At 41.3% G+C, this 14,325-nt stretch overlaps 1 protein-coding gene across 1 annotated transcript; it reads left to right on the top strand.

Moving 5' to 3' along the window:
- Window positions 1–278: 278 nt before the first annotated feature.
- LOC149236979 (uncharacterized) lies at window positions 279–1,961 on the top strand. The gene is made up of 2 exons (XM_089369098.1): window positions 279–1,080; window positions 1,516–1,961. Exons 1-2 carry the CDS (start codon window positions 279–281, stop codon window positions 1,959–1,961), a joined length of 1,248 nt encoding a protein of 415 aa, XP_089225224.1.
- The last annotated feature ends 12,364 nt before the right edge of the window (window positions 1,962–14,325 follow it).

Genomic DNA, 14,325 nt, shown 5'->3' with positions numbered 1-14,325 from the left:
TGGTCAAGCTAGACCTAGCTAATGTGTTTAATCGAGCTCGTCACAATTTCCTCTTTGATATGATGCACAAGTTTGTGTTTGGTCAGGAGTTTATTAGATGGGTTTAGGCTTGCATCTATGAGCCCTGGATTGCCCCTCCAGTTAATGGAAGAGCAACGAAGTTCTTTAAAGCCTCTAGATAGCTGCACCAGGGTTGCCCTCTTTCTCCTCTTCTTTTTGTTTTGTAAGCTTCAATTCTGAGTTTTTATTTAGAAAAGTGTCAGGTGGATCAAGAGATTATGGGTCTTAGGATTGCTAGAGGTGTCAAGGATATTAATCATGCATTGTTTGTTGATGATTCTCTTCTGTTGGGTGTTGCCTCCGTATACTCTGCCTCCAGATTCAAGAAAGTGTTGGATGACTTCTATGGTACTTCGGGCAGTAAACTAAATGAAGGGAAATGCCATTTCCATGGCTGGAATATATCCAACAACGATCTCTCCTTAATATCCAGAAGTTTGGGCTTTGCTGGCTCTGCTAGTTGGAATTCTTTCATCTATTTGGGCCTTCCTATATTCCAAAGGATTCACTCTAGAAAAGATTGGCTCCCAATGGTTGAGAAATTCAAGGATGAAATTCAGTCTTGGGGTTTCTCTTGGCTGAATCTTGTTGCAAAGACAGTACTTATTAAGTCTGTTATGACCAGCCTGCCTATCTACGAATTCCTGGCCATGTTGGCTCCCACCAGCATTCTCAAGAAGATGGAGGAGTGGATTCGAAGGTTTTTTTGGAAGGGCGGCAAGCAAAATGACAAGAAGATTCCCCTAGTCAGTTGGGACAAAGTTTCTAAGCCTCTAGTAGAAGGAGGTCTGAACTTCAAGGACCTGAGGACACAAAATATCGCTATGGGGGCTAAGATTCTATGGAGACAAATAGCCCTGAAACTGGGCTGGGTTCAAAAGGTGCTATGGAAGAAATATTTCAGGGCTTATAGGTTACGAAGCTTGGATGATCTCACCCCCACCATTAAGGGTTCTCAAATTCACAGGCTTTGCATGCAGGCCTTACCTCTGATACAAAATCATTCCTTTTGGATCCCGGGTAATGGCAAGCGCATCAATATCTGGAATGACAGAATTATGAATGAAGAACCAATATGTGGTTTCCAAGAGCTTGCATAGCTTCGAAGCTGGACATTGAACGGAGACATCAAAACTTTGTGGGATATCTCTAGCTAGAAGGACAATGCGTGGGCAGGCTGGAAGAAGCCTCAAATGCCGATTGCTCTAGATCAAGCGTGGTCATTCCTGCTGACTAAGCTGAAAGGAATGAGCTTGATTAATATCATGAAACAAGATAAGAGAGGTTGGGGCTCTCAAACTGGCTCTTACACAGTTGCGCAAGGCTATGCACAACTTAAAAAAATTCCCCATGTTCCTTGCTGCCCTGCGACTTGGAGAGGCCTTTGGAGGCAGAAGTGTGTGCCAAAAATCGATTTCTTCAACTAGTTATTGTGTCACAACAACATACTAACAGATGACAGGCTTAAGAAGAAAGGCTTCCTGGGGCCTTCCAGATGTGGCCTTTGCCTGGAAAACGAGGAAAATGCCTCTCATTTATTGATAGAATGCAGGTTCGCCAAAAGTATTTGGGCAGAAGTGATTTCCTCATGGGGATTCACTATTTCTCTACCCAACACTATTACTGGGTTCTTTTCCGATTGGGCTCACCTCTATACCGGGAATTTCCCCAAGAACAATTGGTTCAAGGCAGCCCGGCTTGCATATCCAAAATTCATTTTTTGGCACATCTGGATTGAGCGCAATCACAGGATTTTTCAAGAGAAATCGCAGAAGGGTAAGCTTGTTTTGTCAAAAGCCAACAACTTGCTCAAGGAATCTCTCAGTGAGAAGATTGACAAGCTGGAGAATAAAAATCTATGTCCTCAAGATTTGGCGTGGGGGAGAAAACTTGGTCTCTAGTATTCTGATGATGAGAGAGTACAACATTAGGAAAGACTGGCAGATCAGGCTTGCCGAGGGCGAATTCCACAAGTGGCTCCAAAAGCGTGCAAGCTCCTCCTTGTTTTTTGATGGGGCTACCAAAGGCAATTCGAGGATTGTTGGGGCTGGAGGTGTCATTAGGAATGCAGATGGCAACATAAAGAACAGGTATGCCTGGGGTTTGGGTCATAGTACCAACATGCAAGCAGAGGCCATGGCCCTGTTGCAGGGCCTAAAGCATTTACAGGATCTTGGTATCAAGAAAGCCATTATTCTTGGTGACTCCCAATCCTTGATTCGAATTCTCATGGATAACACGTCCCCTCATGACTTTCAGCTAGCAAGAGTGGTTACCAGAATAAGAAAGCTAGTTGGCTCCTTTCTTCAGGTGAACTTTTTCCATGTTCTTCGGAAAAATAATAAGGAAGCGGATGCGGAAGCTAACAAAGTTGTCCTCCTTCCTGTTGGCATTCAGATAAGAGACGGGGTTGAAGATTGGGATCCAATCCCTTAATTCTGTTTCTCATGTTCTACTGTCTTTTACTTCAGCAGTTTGTCTATATTCACAAGCTTGGGGAAATTCAGGAAATCGACTCGTCTGACGGAGTTAAGAAGATCCAGAACATTAGGGCTATGGTATTAGTTTATCTATCTGTTGAGGACAACTAGTTCTTGGGCTATTTGAATGTAACTGGCTAGTAGGCTTTGACTTTCCTTTAATACAAAGTATAACCGTTTTCATTAAAAAAAAAATACTCATTAAAGTGAGATAGTGTGAATGGCCAACTAGTTAATCAAACATATCTTACTATTATCATTATTAAATGTTAGGCGCATATTTGATATGAAACTTACATTCGAATATTATTTATTCTTTACAAAATAAAATGAACTCAATAAGTCTTTAGTTATGTCAAGTAATATGAATCATGTATTCATGTCATACATAACTCACATTTATTTGTTATTATGGTGTTAGCTCTCTATTTTATTTTGGTAGGTTGGTTAATATTATCGTTTGGGATAGTGTTGTCCATTGTTCTTATTAGTCCCTGCCATCTAGCAATGGCATGGGACTATAGTAATCAGATTTTAGCCATTTAGCATTAGTTGGTATTTCATTTTTGAAACTTTCTTATAAGAAACTTTTTCATGTTCATTATTTAACTTGTCATTGAAGGTGATGGTCTTATTTGGCCTCTTCTCGAGGCGGAAGAGGCTGGACTATAGTTTATTTTGATTTTAACCTGTTCATTTTTTTTAAATGTTTTGGATTGATGAACTAATGTTAACATTAGTTTGCAACAACATTAGTTTGAGTTGCAGTTCATGTTGTTGAAGTGGAGCGGCAGGTTCATGTTTTTGAAGTGGAGCGGCAGCCTCAGCTTCAGGAAGCTTCGGGTACACGTGGGTGCATTCATGCAGATTGTAGATTACAGGTGGATAGATGCATGCAAATAACTTCACTCTGAGGGTCTTAAGGCTCAATGGATTGCTTGGATCTGCTTTAGCTCTGTGGATCTGCTTTAACTCTGTGGATCTTCTTCAAGCTCTTTGTGGATCTGCTTCAAGTTCTCTCTCTCTGGGTTTGGAATTGGATATTTGGCAAAAGAAGCCGAAGCAATTCAAGCTCTCTGTGGATCTACTTCAAGCTCTCTCTCTGGCTTTGGAACTGGATCTTTGGCAAAAGAAGCCGAAGCAGATCTGAGCCTATACAGAAGTTCATAGATCTGATCATTTGAAGCTCACAGATCTGAGCATTTGAGGAGGGGCTATTAAGCTGTTATAGTCGTCCGCGACAGTCTCCAAAGGTCACACCTATTAGCGCTCGTTCCGGGCAATACTTTTGAGTTACCAGAGTTTACTTGATGCCTTGATGCCTTGTTTTCTAGTTATATGAAACTGATATGAAGACACTGATATGAAGACTGCGAAAAAAATGACAAGAAAACTAGCTCTCTTACCTTTTCTCAAGTTGCCTGATGTTGTTGAAGCCGACTGTTGCAAAGCTTCCTCAATCGAAGTCTACTCCTGCCTCAATCGAAGTCTGCTCATTGTGCTTCCTCAATGGAAGTGCTCCATTCTCCACTGTAACTAATTTCACCGACATTAATGGGAGTTTCCTCATTAACAAACAAAGGTGAAGACTGAGGAACAACACACAGGTGAAGACTGAGAAACAACAGTGGTGAAGACTTGGGCGTCCGCCATTGATGAAACCCTACATTCCAACAACCGCGGACTGTAGGTTAATAGTATGTGGAAATTGGAATCTAGTGCGAGGGCAGGGTTGTCTTTTCTTGCCTCAAGCTCTAGCCATGGGTCACCTACTCCACCAGGCAGATCTTTAAGGCTCTATGAGACAAAGCGCAGAAGTCCAAAGTACATACATCCTTTTAGGTAAGGCAAGATTTTGTATAAGGCCTAGGATTGCCCCCTTACAAGCCTTTAAGGCCCCAGCAGAGGTAAAGGAACCACGAAAGATAGAGGTAGCAGCATTAATGCCAGCAGCAGGGAGCAGATAGAGACTCGTGAGCAGAACAGAGCTTATTTGGGAACAACTATTTGTGATGGGAACAGGGTAGCAGGTCCTCACTTGTTGGCATTATGATTCCGGTATGGCTCTATGTTACAGATGTTGTACTTGATGGTAACACCCTCAAGTGGCAATGCTCTGATCAGGCTCTCCAAATGTTGAAAATTAAGAAGTACACAAGAGAATAGTTCAAAAGGTGCGTACACGCAGGTACGCCATGAAGGGACTTTGGCCATACACGCAGGTCAGCCGTTCATGAGGTGCGTACCCCCAGTGCACTTACTTCAAGGCAGAGAAGCGCGCTCACGTGGGGTTTCTTATGTTTGGCCCGTGGTATTTAGCCCGCCGTTCTTGATTCTATGGTTTTGGCCCGTGGTATTGTTTTATATTATTATTATTATTGAGCCCCATGTTTTGGGCCCCTTGTATTGGTTATCTATGGTATTGATCCATGTTTTTAGGAAGAGCTTGCCTATATAAAGCAAAGGAGATCACTTGGCTAAGCATCTTTTGCAAATTGAATATCTTAAGATCTGAAATATTGGGTTATTGTTTTAAAAGCTTGATCTATATAAAAGTGAAGTTGAAAGCAAATCTATGAAGGGTGATCTCTCGAGCGCATGTTCAGATCTGGGCATCTGACGATCTGTAGCACACTGGTGGACTGCCAATTCGGCCCTAACCAGAGGTACGCAGGTGATTAACAGTGCAAGTGCGTGGGTACGCAGAGCAGAAGAAGGAGAAGTGCGTGGGCACGCAGAGCAGAAGAAGGCGCAGTGCGTGGGTACGCAGCGCGACAGAGGTTCAACTGTGTTGGCACAGGGAAAGTACGCGGCGCTTCAGAAGCCGTAGGTGCGTAGGTACGCGGCACAATCGCATCTGTGGGTGCGTGGCTACAGTAGCAGTATGCGGCGCGATAGTATCTGTAGGTGTGTGCCTATAGTAACAGTGCGCAGCGCGATTGAAGAAACAGTGCGTGGGTATGCAGTGTAGCAGAGGGCACTTTGCGGCTATACACAGGGGAGCAGAAGGTGAAGTGCGTGGCCACGCAGACTAGATAAAAGAAAACTGTGTATCTGTCTTAAGATCTTTTATTGGATGAGTTTTTCTGTTGATAAGGTGTTCTGGGTTTAGTTTACTGTTATTGTTGATCTGGTTACTGCAGTTGACTGGGTGATTTACTTGTACTTGATGATCTTTTGATGTTTATGGATCCAGTTTGAAAATTTATGAAAAGTGGTCCTTGAAATAAAAGAATTAGGGGGTTGTAGCTCCCTTCTAGGAGAGACTGGAAAATGAGAGAGAGTTGTAGCTCTCTGCAGGTTGCAGCCTGCGTACTAGTAAAGGACTGCACCAGTACAAAACCATTGTAAAAGAAGTTTCTAATTTGAAAGAAGATAGAGACATATTGCAGCAGGTGGTTTTCACCCACATTGGGTTTCCACCTTACATCTGGTGTTCTTTGGTGTGACTATCTGTTTTCTTTGTTCATGCTCATTATTTTATGGTACTGACATGCAAAAATAATTCAATGTATAAATAAGGAAGATTTATTAAAAGAACTTGATAATACTGATTCACCTCCCCCCTCTCAGTATTATTTCCAACAATTGGTGTCAGAGCCGGTCCTTCAGAGAAGCTTGATCGCTTGAAGGAAGATCATTCATCATGAGCAACTACGAGAGGGAAGCATCAATCAGGCCACCAATCTTTGATGGGAAAAACTTCAATTATTGGAAGGTAAGAGTTACTGCCTATCTTCAATCTCTTGGTACAGAAGTTTGGGATATCATAGATACATGCTACACTTTTCCTTCATCTACTCCTACAGATTCGGCCGAGAAGAAGAAATATGAAACAAATGCTAAAGCAATCAATACTCTGCTAGGATGCTTATCTCAAACAGAATTCGTGAAGGTTATGCAATATAAATCCACAAAAGAAATATGGGACAAGATTGTCTTGAGCTACGAAGGAGATGAACAGGTAAAGTGTGCTAAACTTCAAACCCTCAAGATTCAGTATGAGAATCTCAGAATTTATAATGATGAAAGTGTGGCTAACTATTTCCTTCGGGTAGATGAGAATATTAATTGCATGAAAAACTTGGGTGAAGAAATAAAAGAGGCTATTGTGGTTGAAAAATTTCTAAGATCATTGTCCCCCAAGTTTGAATCTAAAGTGTCTGCAATAGAAGAAAAGGAAAATCTACGAATTCTTACTATGTCTCAGCTACACGGAATTCTAACTGCTTATGAAATGAGAAAGGGAGGTCCATCAGACAGAAGAGAAGTTGCTTTCAAGGCCTCAGGCAAAGGAGACTATTATGAAGCAAGTCACGTGCCAGAAGAAGAAGAAGAAGAATCAAATTTTGTCAGAAATCTTCAAAGGGGTTCTGGAAGGTTCAGAGGTAAGTTGCCCTTTAAATGCTTTGCTTGTGTAAGAGTAGGTCATTATGCTGCGAAATGTCCTCATAAGGATAAAGGAAAGGAACCTGCTAGATGGAGCAAGAAACATAATGCAAATAAGAAAAGCTACTACACTCATGAAGATAGTGATGGACTATCAAATAGTGATGAAGATGAACGAGGTAATGACTATAAACTTTTAATGGCATTTGAAGATGATGATTACATGGATGCTATAGATGTGGATAGCTTTCATGAAGAAATTTCTAGACTCAAGACATGTATAGAAGAAAAGAATATGATCATTGATACTCTACAATTTCAGATTGATGAGAAAGAAAAATATCTTGAAAAGTTAGAAGGTGAAATTGTTGGTCTTAGAAAAGAGATTGAGAAAACAAAGGCTATTAATATTAATTTTATCAAAGGATCTGAAACTCTAGATGAGATCATCAATGTACAGCGTTCTCCTCTAAACAAGACATGTCTGGGCTATATTGGAGAAACTTCTCAAGCATCCACCTCAAAGAGTTATCTTGATGCAGCAAGAAGGAATGAGCAAAAGCACAATGGAGATCACCAGGTAAAGCAGGGACCAATTACAAACAAAGACTATCAGGCAAACCAGGGGCAATCCGTCTTAAGGATGAACAAAAGCTACAACCAGCCACAGGTAAAATCTTCTCAATTTGCTTCAAGAATGAATGACAATAGAAATTACAATCATTTGGCCGGAAGATTTGATAACCGCAGAAGTTTCTTCAATGGACAATGCTTTTCTTGCCATAACTTTGGTCACAAAGCAGCTCAATTTGTTGCATATAAGACGATCATGACTAGAGAAGCTCAAAAACAAAGAAGTATGATCGGGATTACAAAAAGGACCTATAACAACTTTTCGGTTCTTGAAAATGAAGTTGAATGTTCTATTTGCAATAACTTTGGTCATGAAGATTCTGAATGCAGGAGCAGGTTTTAGCAGACAAAGGAACAAGCCTCAAGCACTAAAACATGGAGAATAAAGGAACCACAAACAGAAAGATGTGGGATAGCATTTTATGCAGAGGGACGGGAAAATCTATGGTACATTGACAGTGGATGTTCGAAGCATATGACAGGTGATAAAGAAAAACTTGAATCATATTCTGCTTTAGAAAAGGGAAAGAAAGTTTCTTTTGGAAATGATACTCCTGCAACTATAAAAGGAGAAGGCACTGCTCAGTTAAAAGAAAAGGTCAAAGCTGGAAATGTTTTGTATGTTGATGGATTGAAGCATAATCTTCTGAGTGTCAGCCAGATGTGTGATCAAGGAACCGAGGTGATATTTAGATCAAATGGATGTCTTGTTCGTGATCTTGATACAGGTAAAACGGTGATCAAAGGTAAAAGAACTCCAAATAATCTATTCATATTTGAAGAAGGACAACAACAATGCTATCTAAGCAAGGATGATGAACACTGGTTATGGCACCGGAGGTTGGGGCATCTAAGCTTTTCACAAATAAGGAAAGCATGCAAATATCAGGCAATTTGCGGTCTTCCAGATATCAAAATTCCAGACAACACCATATGCAAATCATGTCAGTTTGGAAAGCAAACCAGAACTAACTTTCCAGAGAACGAAGGATCAGCTAGGATGCCTCTTGAGCTTGTACATACAGATGTATGTGGACCATTCAGGAAAAGGACACCTCGAGGAGAAGAATACTTGATATTATTCATTGACGACTTCTCCAGGTTTGTCTGGTTAGGACTTATGAAGCACAAAGATGAAGCATTCGAAAAATTCAAATCCTTTAACGCCTTGGTTGAAAATGAATGAGGATACAAAATTAAGTGCCTCAGATCCGACAGAGGTGGGGAGTTTACCTCAAATGAATTTTTCGATTTCTGTGAAGAACATGGGATAAGAAGAGAATTCTCTACAACTATAACTCCTCAGCAAAATGGAGTAGTGGAAAGAATGAACAGAACAGTCCAACAAATGGCTCGGGCTATGCTTGATGAGTCTGGAACTCCCGCAACTTTCTGGGGTGAAGCTGCATATGCTGCAGTTGTTATCCTCAACAAAACAAATGTCCGGGTGAACAACACTCAAACTCCTCATGAGCTCTGGTATGGTGAGACTCCTTCGGTAAAGCACTTCAAAATCTTTGGGAGCAAATGCTATATTAAGAATACTGATGAGCAACTTGGCAAACTTGAACCTAGAGCAGATGAAGGCATTCTTCTTGGTTATTCTCCACACAGCAAAGCATACAAGTGCTACAATAAAAGACTTGGAAGAATTGTTGACAACATTGACGTAGTGGTTGATGAGAAGGGATACATTCCTAGGCAAGTAAATCATGAAGATATCGAAGAAGATGAAGACTACCCTCAAAGACAGAATGATGAAGAAGAAGAACCTCAAGAAGAACCAGAGGAGCAGATAAGGATAGAAGAGAAGACTCCATCCAGATATGTTCAGAAGAATCATCCAGAATCTCAGATTTTGGGGTAGAAAGAAGAAGGTGTACAAACAAGAAGAACAGTTGCAGAAGCTTCAAGCTATTTGGCATTACTCTCTTCCACTGAACCACAAAATGTGAAATAGGCATGCAAAGATGAATGTTGGGTGAAAGCAATGGATGAAGAACTTGAGCAGATCGAAAAAAACAACACTTGGGAGCTGGTTCCTAGACCAAAGGATAAGAATGTTATAGGGACAAAATGGGTCTTCAAAAATAAATTGAATGAAAATGGAGAAGTAATCAGAAACAAGGCCAGACTTGTTTGTAAAGGGTATGTGCAGCAAGAAGGAATAGATTTTGAAGAAACCTTTGCTCCTGTTGCAAGACTTGAGGCCATCTGAATGTTCCTTGCTCTCTCAAGCTTTCAAAACTTCAAAGTATTTCAAATGGACGTGAAATCAGCCTTTCTGAATGGAGACTTGGAAGAAGAAGTATACATTGAGCAGCCAGATGGTTTCATTCTTGGAAATGATCCAAATCTTGTATGTAGATTGAAAAAGGCTCTCTATGGTCTCAAACAAGCTCCAAGGGATTGGTACTATCATTTGGACAAATATCTTCATCAACAAGGTTTTTCAAAAGGATCAGCAGACAACAATCTTTATATAAAAGTTGAAAATGACAAATTACTAATACGTGTTGTGTATGTAGATGACATTATCTTTGGCATCAATGAAGAAGCTATGAGTCAAAGCTTTGCCTTGGTGATGCAGAAAGAATTCAAAATGTCCTTGCTGGGAGAACTGACATATTTTCTTGGTTTGCAAATCCAACAAAAAGAAGGAGGGATCTTTTTGTCTCAAACCAAGTATCTCAAGCAGATTTTGAAGAAATATGGCATGGAAGATGCAAAACCAGTATGTACACCCATGGTCACAGGATGTAGCCTCAGTGCAAATGATGACTCAGCAGCAGTGCATCAACCAACCTATAGATCTATGATTGGAAGTCTACTTTATTTGACAGGTACCCGACCAGACATCATGCATGCAGTGGGAATAGTTGGAAGATTTCAAGAAAATCCGAAGGAAATTCATCTTCAGGCAGTGAAGAGAATCTTTAAATATCTTCAAGGGACTCAAAATTATGGCATATGGTATCCTAGAGATACAGATCTCACACTTCATGCTTATACAGATGCAGATTGGGCAGGAAGCGTGGATGACAGGAAGAGCACAAGTGGTGGTGCGTTCTTTATGGGTTCCAGATTAGTATCTTGGTTCAGCAAGAAACAGAGTTCGATTGCCTTGTCTACAGCTGAAGCAGAATATGTTGTTGCTGCATCTTGTTGCACTCAAATCCTTTGGATGATGCATACCTTGCAGGACTTTCAAATCACTTGTACTCCACCTATTTCCATCTTATGTGATAGTTCACAAGTGCAATCAGCATTTTAAAGAACCCAGTCATGCATTCAAATACCAAGCACATACCGATCAAGCATCATTTTCTCCGGGAACAAGTACTTGAAAAAAAGGTCAAGTTGGAGTATGTTCCTTCAAAGGAACAAGTTGTTGATATACTCACCAAACCATTGCCCAGGGAGACCTTTGAATACCTCAGGAAAAAGCTGGGGGTTGTTGATGCATCATCTTGTTGAATCTCTTCTGATGGTTGGTTGTACACATATGCGTACATGTGCTGGGTTGTGGATTGGTTGAAGATCGAATGGCACAGGTTCAGGGGGAGCATATAATGCATTGTTGGCATTATGGAGGAGATCATGGATGCTGGTCTGAATATTGCTGCAATATGTCTCTATCTCTTTCATGGTCATTTATGGTGTTTGGTGGATTATGGTTCTTCTTTGCAGATCTGGTTCATATTCAGGGGGAGAATGTTCTTAGGGGGAGCATAACCCTTTGCCCTTGATGTCAAAGGGGGAGAATGACGTTGAAGATTTTGAGGTTTCCATCAAGTCCAAAGGGGGAGATTGTTGGCATTATGATTCCGGTATGGCTCTATGTTACAGATGTTGTACTTGATGGCAACACCCTCAAGTGGCAATGCTCTAATCAGGCTCTCAAAATGTTGAAAATTAAGAGGTACGCAGGAGAATAGTTCAAAAGGTGCGTACACGCAGGTACGCCGTGAAGGGACTGCGGCCATACACGTAGGTCACCCATTCATGAGGTGCGTACCCCAAGTGCACTTACTTCAAGGTAGAGAAGCGCGCTCACGTGGGGTTTCTTATGTTTGGCCTGTGGTATTTAGCCTGCCGTTCTTGATTCTATGGTTTTGGCCCGTGGTATTGTTTTATATTATTATTATTATTGAGCCCCATTTTTTGGGCCCCTTGTATTGGTTATCTATGGTATTGATCCATGTTTTTAGGAAGAGCTTGCCTATATAAAGCAAAGGAGATCACTTGGCTAAGCATCTTTTGCAAATTGAATATCTTAAGATCTGAAATATTGGGTTATTGTTTTAAAAGCTTGATCTATATAAAAGTGAAGTTGAAAGCGAATCTATGAAGGGTGATCTCTCGAGCGCATGTTCAGATCTGGGCATCTGACGACCTGTAGCACACTAGTGGACTGCCAATTCGGCCCTAACCAGAGGTACACAGGTGATTAACAGTGCAAGTGCGTGGGTACGCAGAGCAGAAGAAGGAGAAGTGTGTGGGCACGCAGAGCAGAAGAAGGCGCAGTGCGTGGGTACGCAGCGTGACAGAGGTTCAGGTGCGTTGGCACAGGGAAAGTGCGTGACGCTTCAGAAGCCGCAGGTGTGTAGGTACGCGGCGTGATCGCATCTGTGGGTGCGTGGCTACAGTAGCAGTACGCGGCGCGATAGTATCTGTAGGTGCGTGCCTACAATAATAGTGTGTAGCGCGATTGAAGAAACAGTGCGTGGGTACGCGGTGCAACAGAGGGCACTCTGCGGCTATACGCAGGGGAGCAGAAGGTGAAGTGCGTGGCCACGCAGACCAGATAAAAGAAAACTGAGTATCTGTCTTAAGATCTTTTATTGGCTAAGTTTTTCTGTTGATAAGGTGTTCTGGGTTTAGTTTACTGTTATTGTTGATTTGGTTACTGCAGTTGACTGGGTGATTTACTTGTACTTGATGATCTCTTGATGTTTATGGATCCAGTTTGAAGATTTATGAAAAGTGGTCCTTGAAATAAAAGAAGTAGGGGGTTGTAGCTCCCTTCTAGGAGAGACTAGAAAACGAGAGAGAGTTGTAGCTCTCTGCAGGTTGCAGCCTGCGTACTAGTAAAGGACTGCACCAGTACAAAACCATTGTAAAAGAAGTTTCTAATTTGAAAGAAGATAGAGACATATTGCAGCAGGTGGTTTTCACCCACATTGGGTTTCCACCTTACATCTGGTGTTCTTTGGTGTGACTATCTGTTTTCTTTGTTCATGCTCATTATTTTATGGTACTGACATGCAAAAATAATTCAATGTATAAATAAGGAAGATTTATTAAAAGAACTTGATAATACTGATTCACCCCCCCCTCTCAGTATTATTTCCAACATCACTTGCCTCTCCAGAGGAGAGGGGCAACACCTAAGAGAGTATGAGCATGCCTTCAACGGCCTTGCTCCCTTCCCCTTAGAACTTGAGCAGGATCACGCTTTAAGCAGCCTCACTCCCTTCGAGAACTTCATCGAGGACACCCACCTTCAATGGCCTCGCTCCCTTCCCCCTGAGAACTTCATCGACCTTGCCTGCCTTCAGCGACCTACCTCCTGTATTGACATATTAGCAGACATATTACCATGATACAATGTTAAGTGGCATGGATTACGTCATGCATGCTATTTTATGGAGAAGGAGGTGAGGCATGTGGCGCTCATGGGAGGGCCCACATGGAGGTCTTTTTATTTTTATTTTTTTAAGCACTTTAATGACTTTGTGAACCTTAACTTTCAACTAATTCTTATTGCTGCAGAGTTGGTTTGAAGTTCTTAGTGTTAGAGATACGAGAGAAACAATGGTAGAATAGTTTCTTTTCAATGGTGCAGACCCTGAATTTAGGTACTCATGTAAAATCACGTGGTTGCTCCCTGTGTCCTTGGCGTTTCAACTGTCCCTCGGGCAGCCGCTGGAAGGCTCAGTCAGGGAAATTTACCTCTTGATTACTGGCATGTGAATCTTATGGAGATAAGGTACCATGTTTATACATATACTATCTACTATCGTCAAAGTCTTTAGAGTCCAAGAAGGCAATGGTAGCAAAAAAACTCCAAGACCTAGCAGTTATTGATCCAAAACAAGCCAAGAGGTATGGTTTTAACTCTCTCCAAGTTCCCCAATTTTCATTTTGATTCCTATAGCTGAAACCATAAGGGATAGGTAAACAAGAAATCACAGGCATATAATCATCATTTGGTTGAATGACTTAGTAGTTAATTAATTGATTTGAGAAAAAGGCAGGAGTAAAATCACGTAGTTGCTCCCTGTCCTTGGCGTTTCAACTGTCCCTTGGGCAGCTGCTGGAAGGCTCGGTTAGGGAAATATACCTCTTGATTACTGGCATGTGAATCTTATGGAGATAAGGTACCATGTTTATACAGATACTATCTATTGTTGTCAGAGTCTTTAGAGTCCAAGAAGGCAATGGTAGCAAAAAAAACTCCAAGACCTAGCACTTATTGATCCAAAACGAGCCAAGAGGTATGGTTTTAACTCTCTCCAAGTTCCCTAGTTTTCGTTTTGATTTCTGTAGCTGAAACCATAAGGGATAGGTAAACAAGAAATCACAGGCATATAATCATCATTTGGTTGAATGACTTAGTAGTTAATTAATTGATTCGAGAAAAAGGCAGGAGAAGCAAGGGTATATGAACCAGTAGCCCTTTTCATAGCTTAGATAGCCACGTTACCTTTTTGAAAGTGTTTCAATGCAAGATCAAAGCTCTCTTATATCTGAAAAACAC

Source organism: Pinus tabuliformis, chromosome 8, assembly GCF_031772625.1.
Source record: "Pinus tabuliformis cultivar Carrire ecotype Pingquan chromosome 8, CPIR1, whole genome shotgun sequence".
NCBI lineage: Eukaryota > Viridiplantae > Streptophyta > Pinopsida > Pinales > Pinaceae > Pinus > Pinus tabuliformis.
This window is presented reverse-complemented; position numbering and strand designations above follow the sequence as displayed.

What these genes read in the sequence shown, in the direction of transcription:
- LOC149236979 (XM_089369098.1), top strand. Translation starts at nt 279, where the DNA reads ATGGGTCTTAGGATTGCTAGAGGTGTCAAGGATATTAATCATGCATTG. An exon ending in TCATTCCTTTTGGATCCCGG is followed by an intron (nt 1,081 to 1,515) that starts GTAATGGCAAGC and finishes ACATACTAACAG; the next exon opens with ATGACAGGCTTAAGAAGAAA.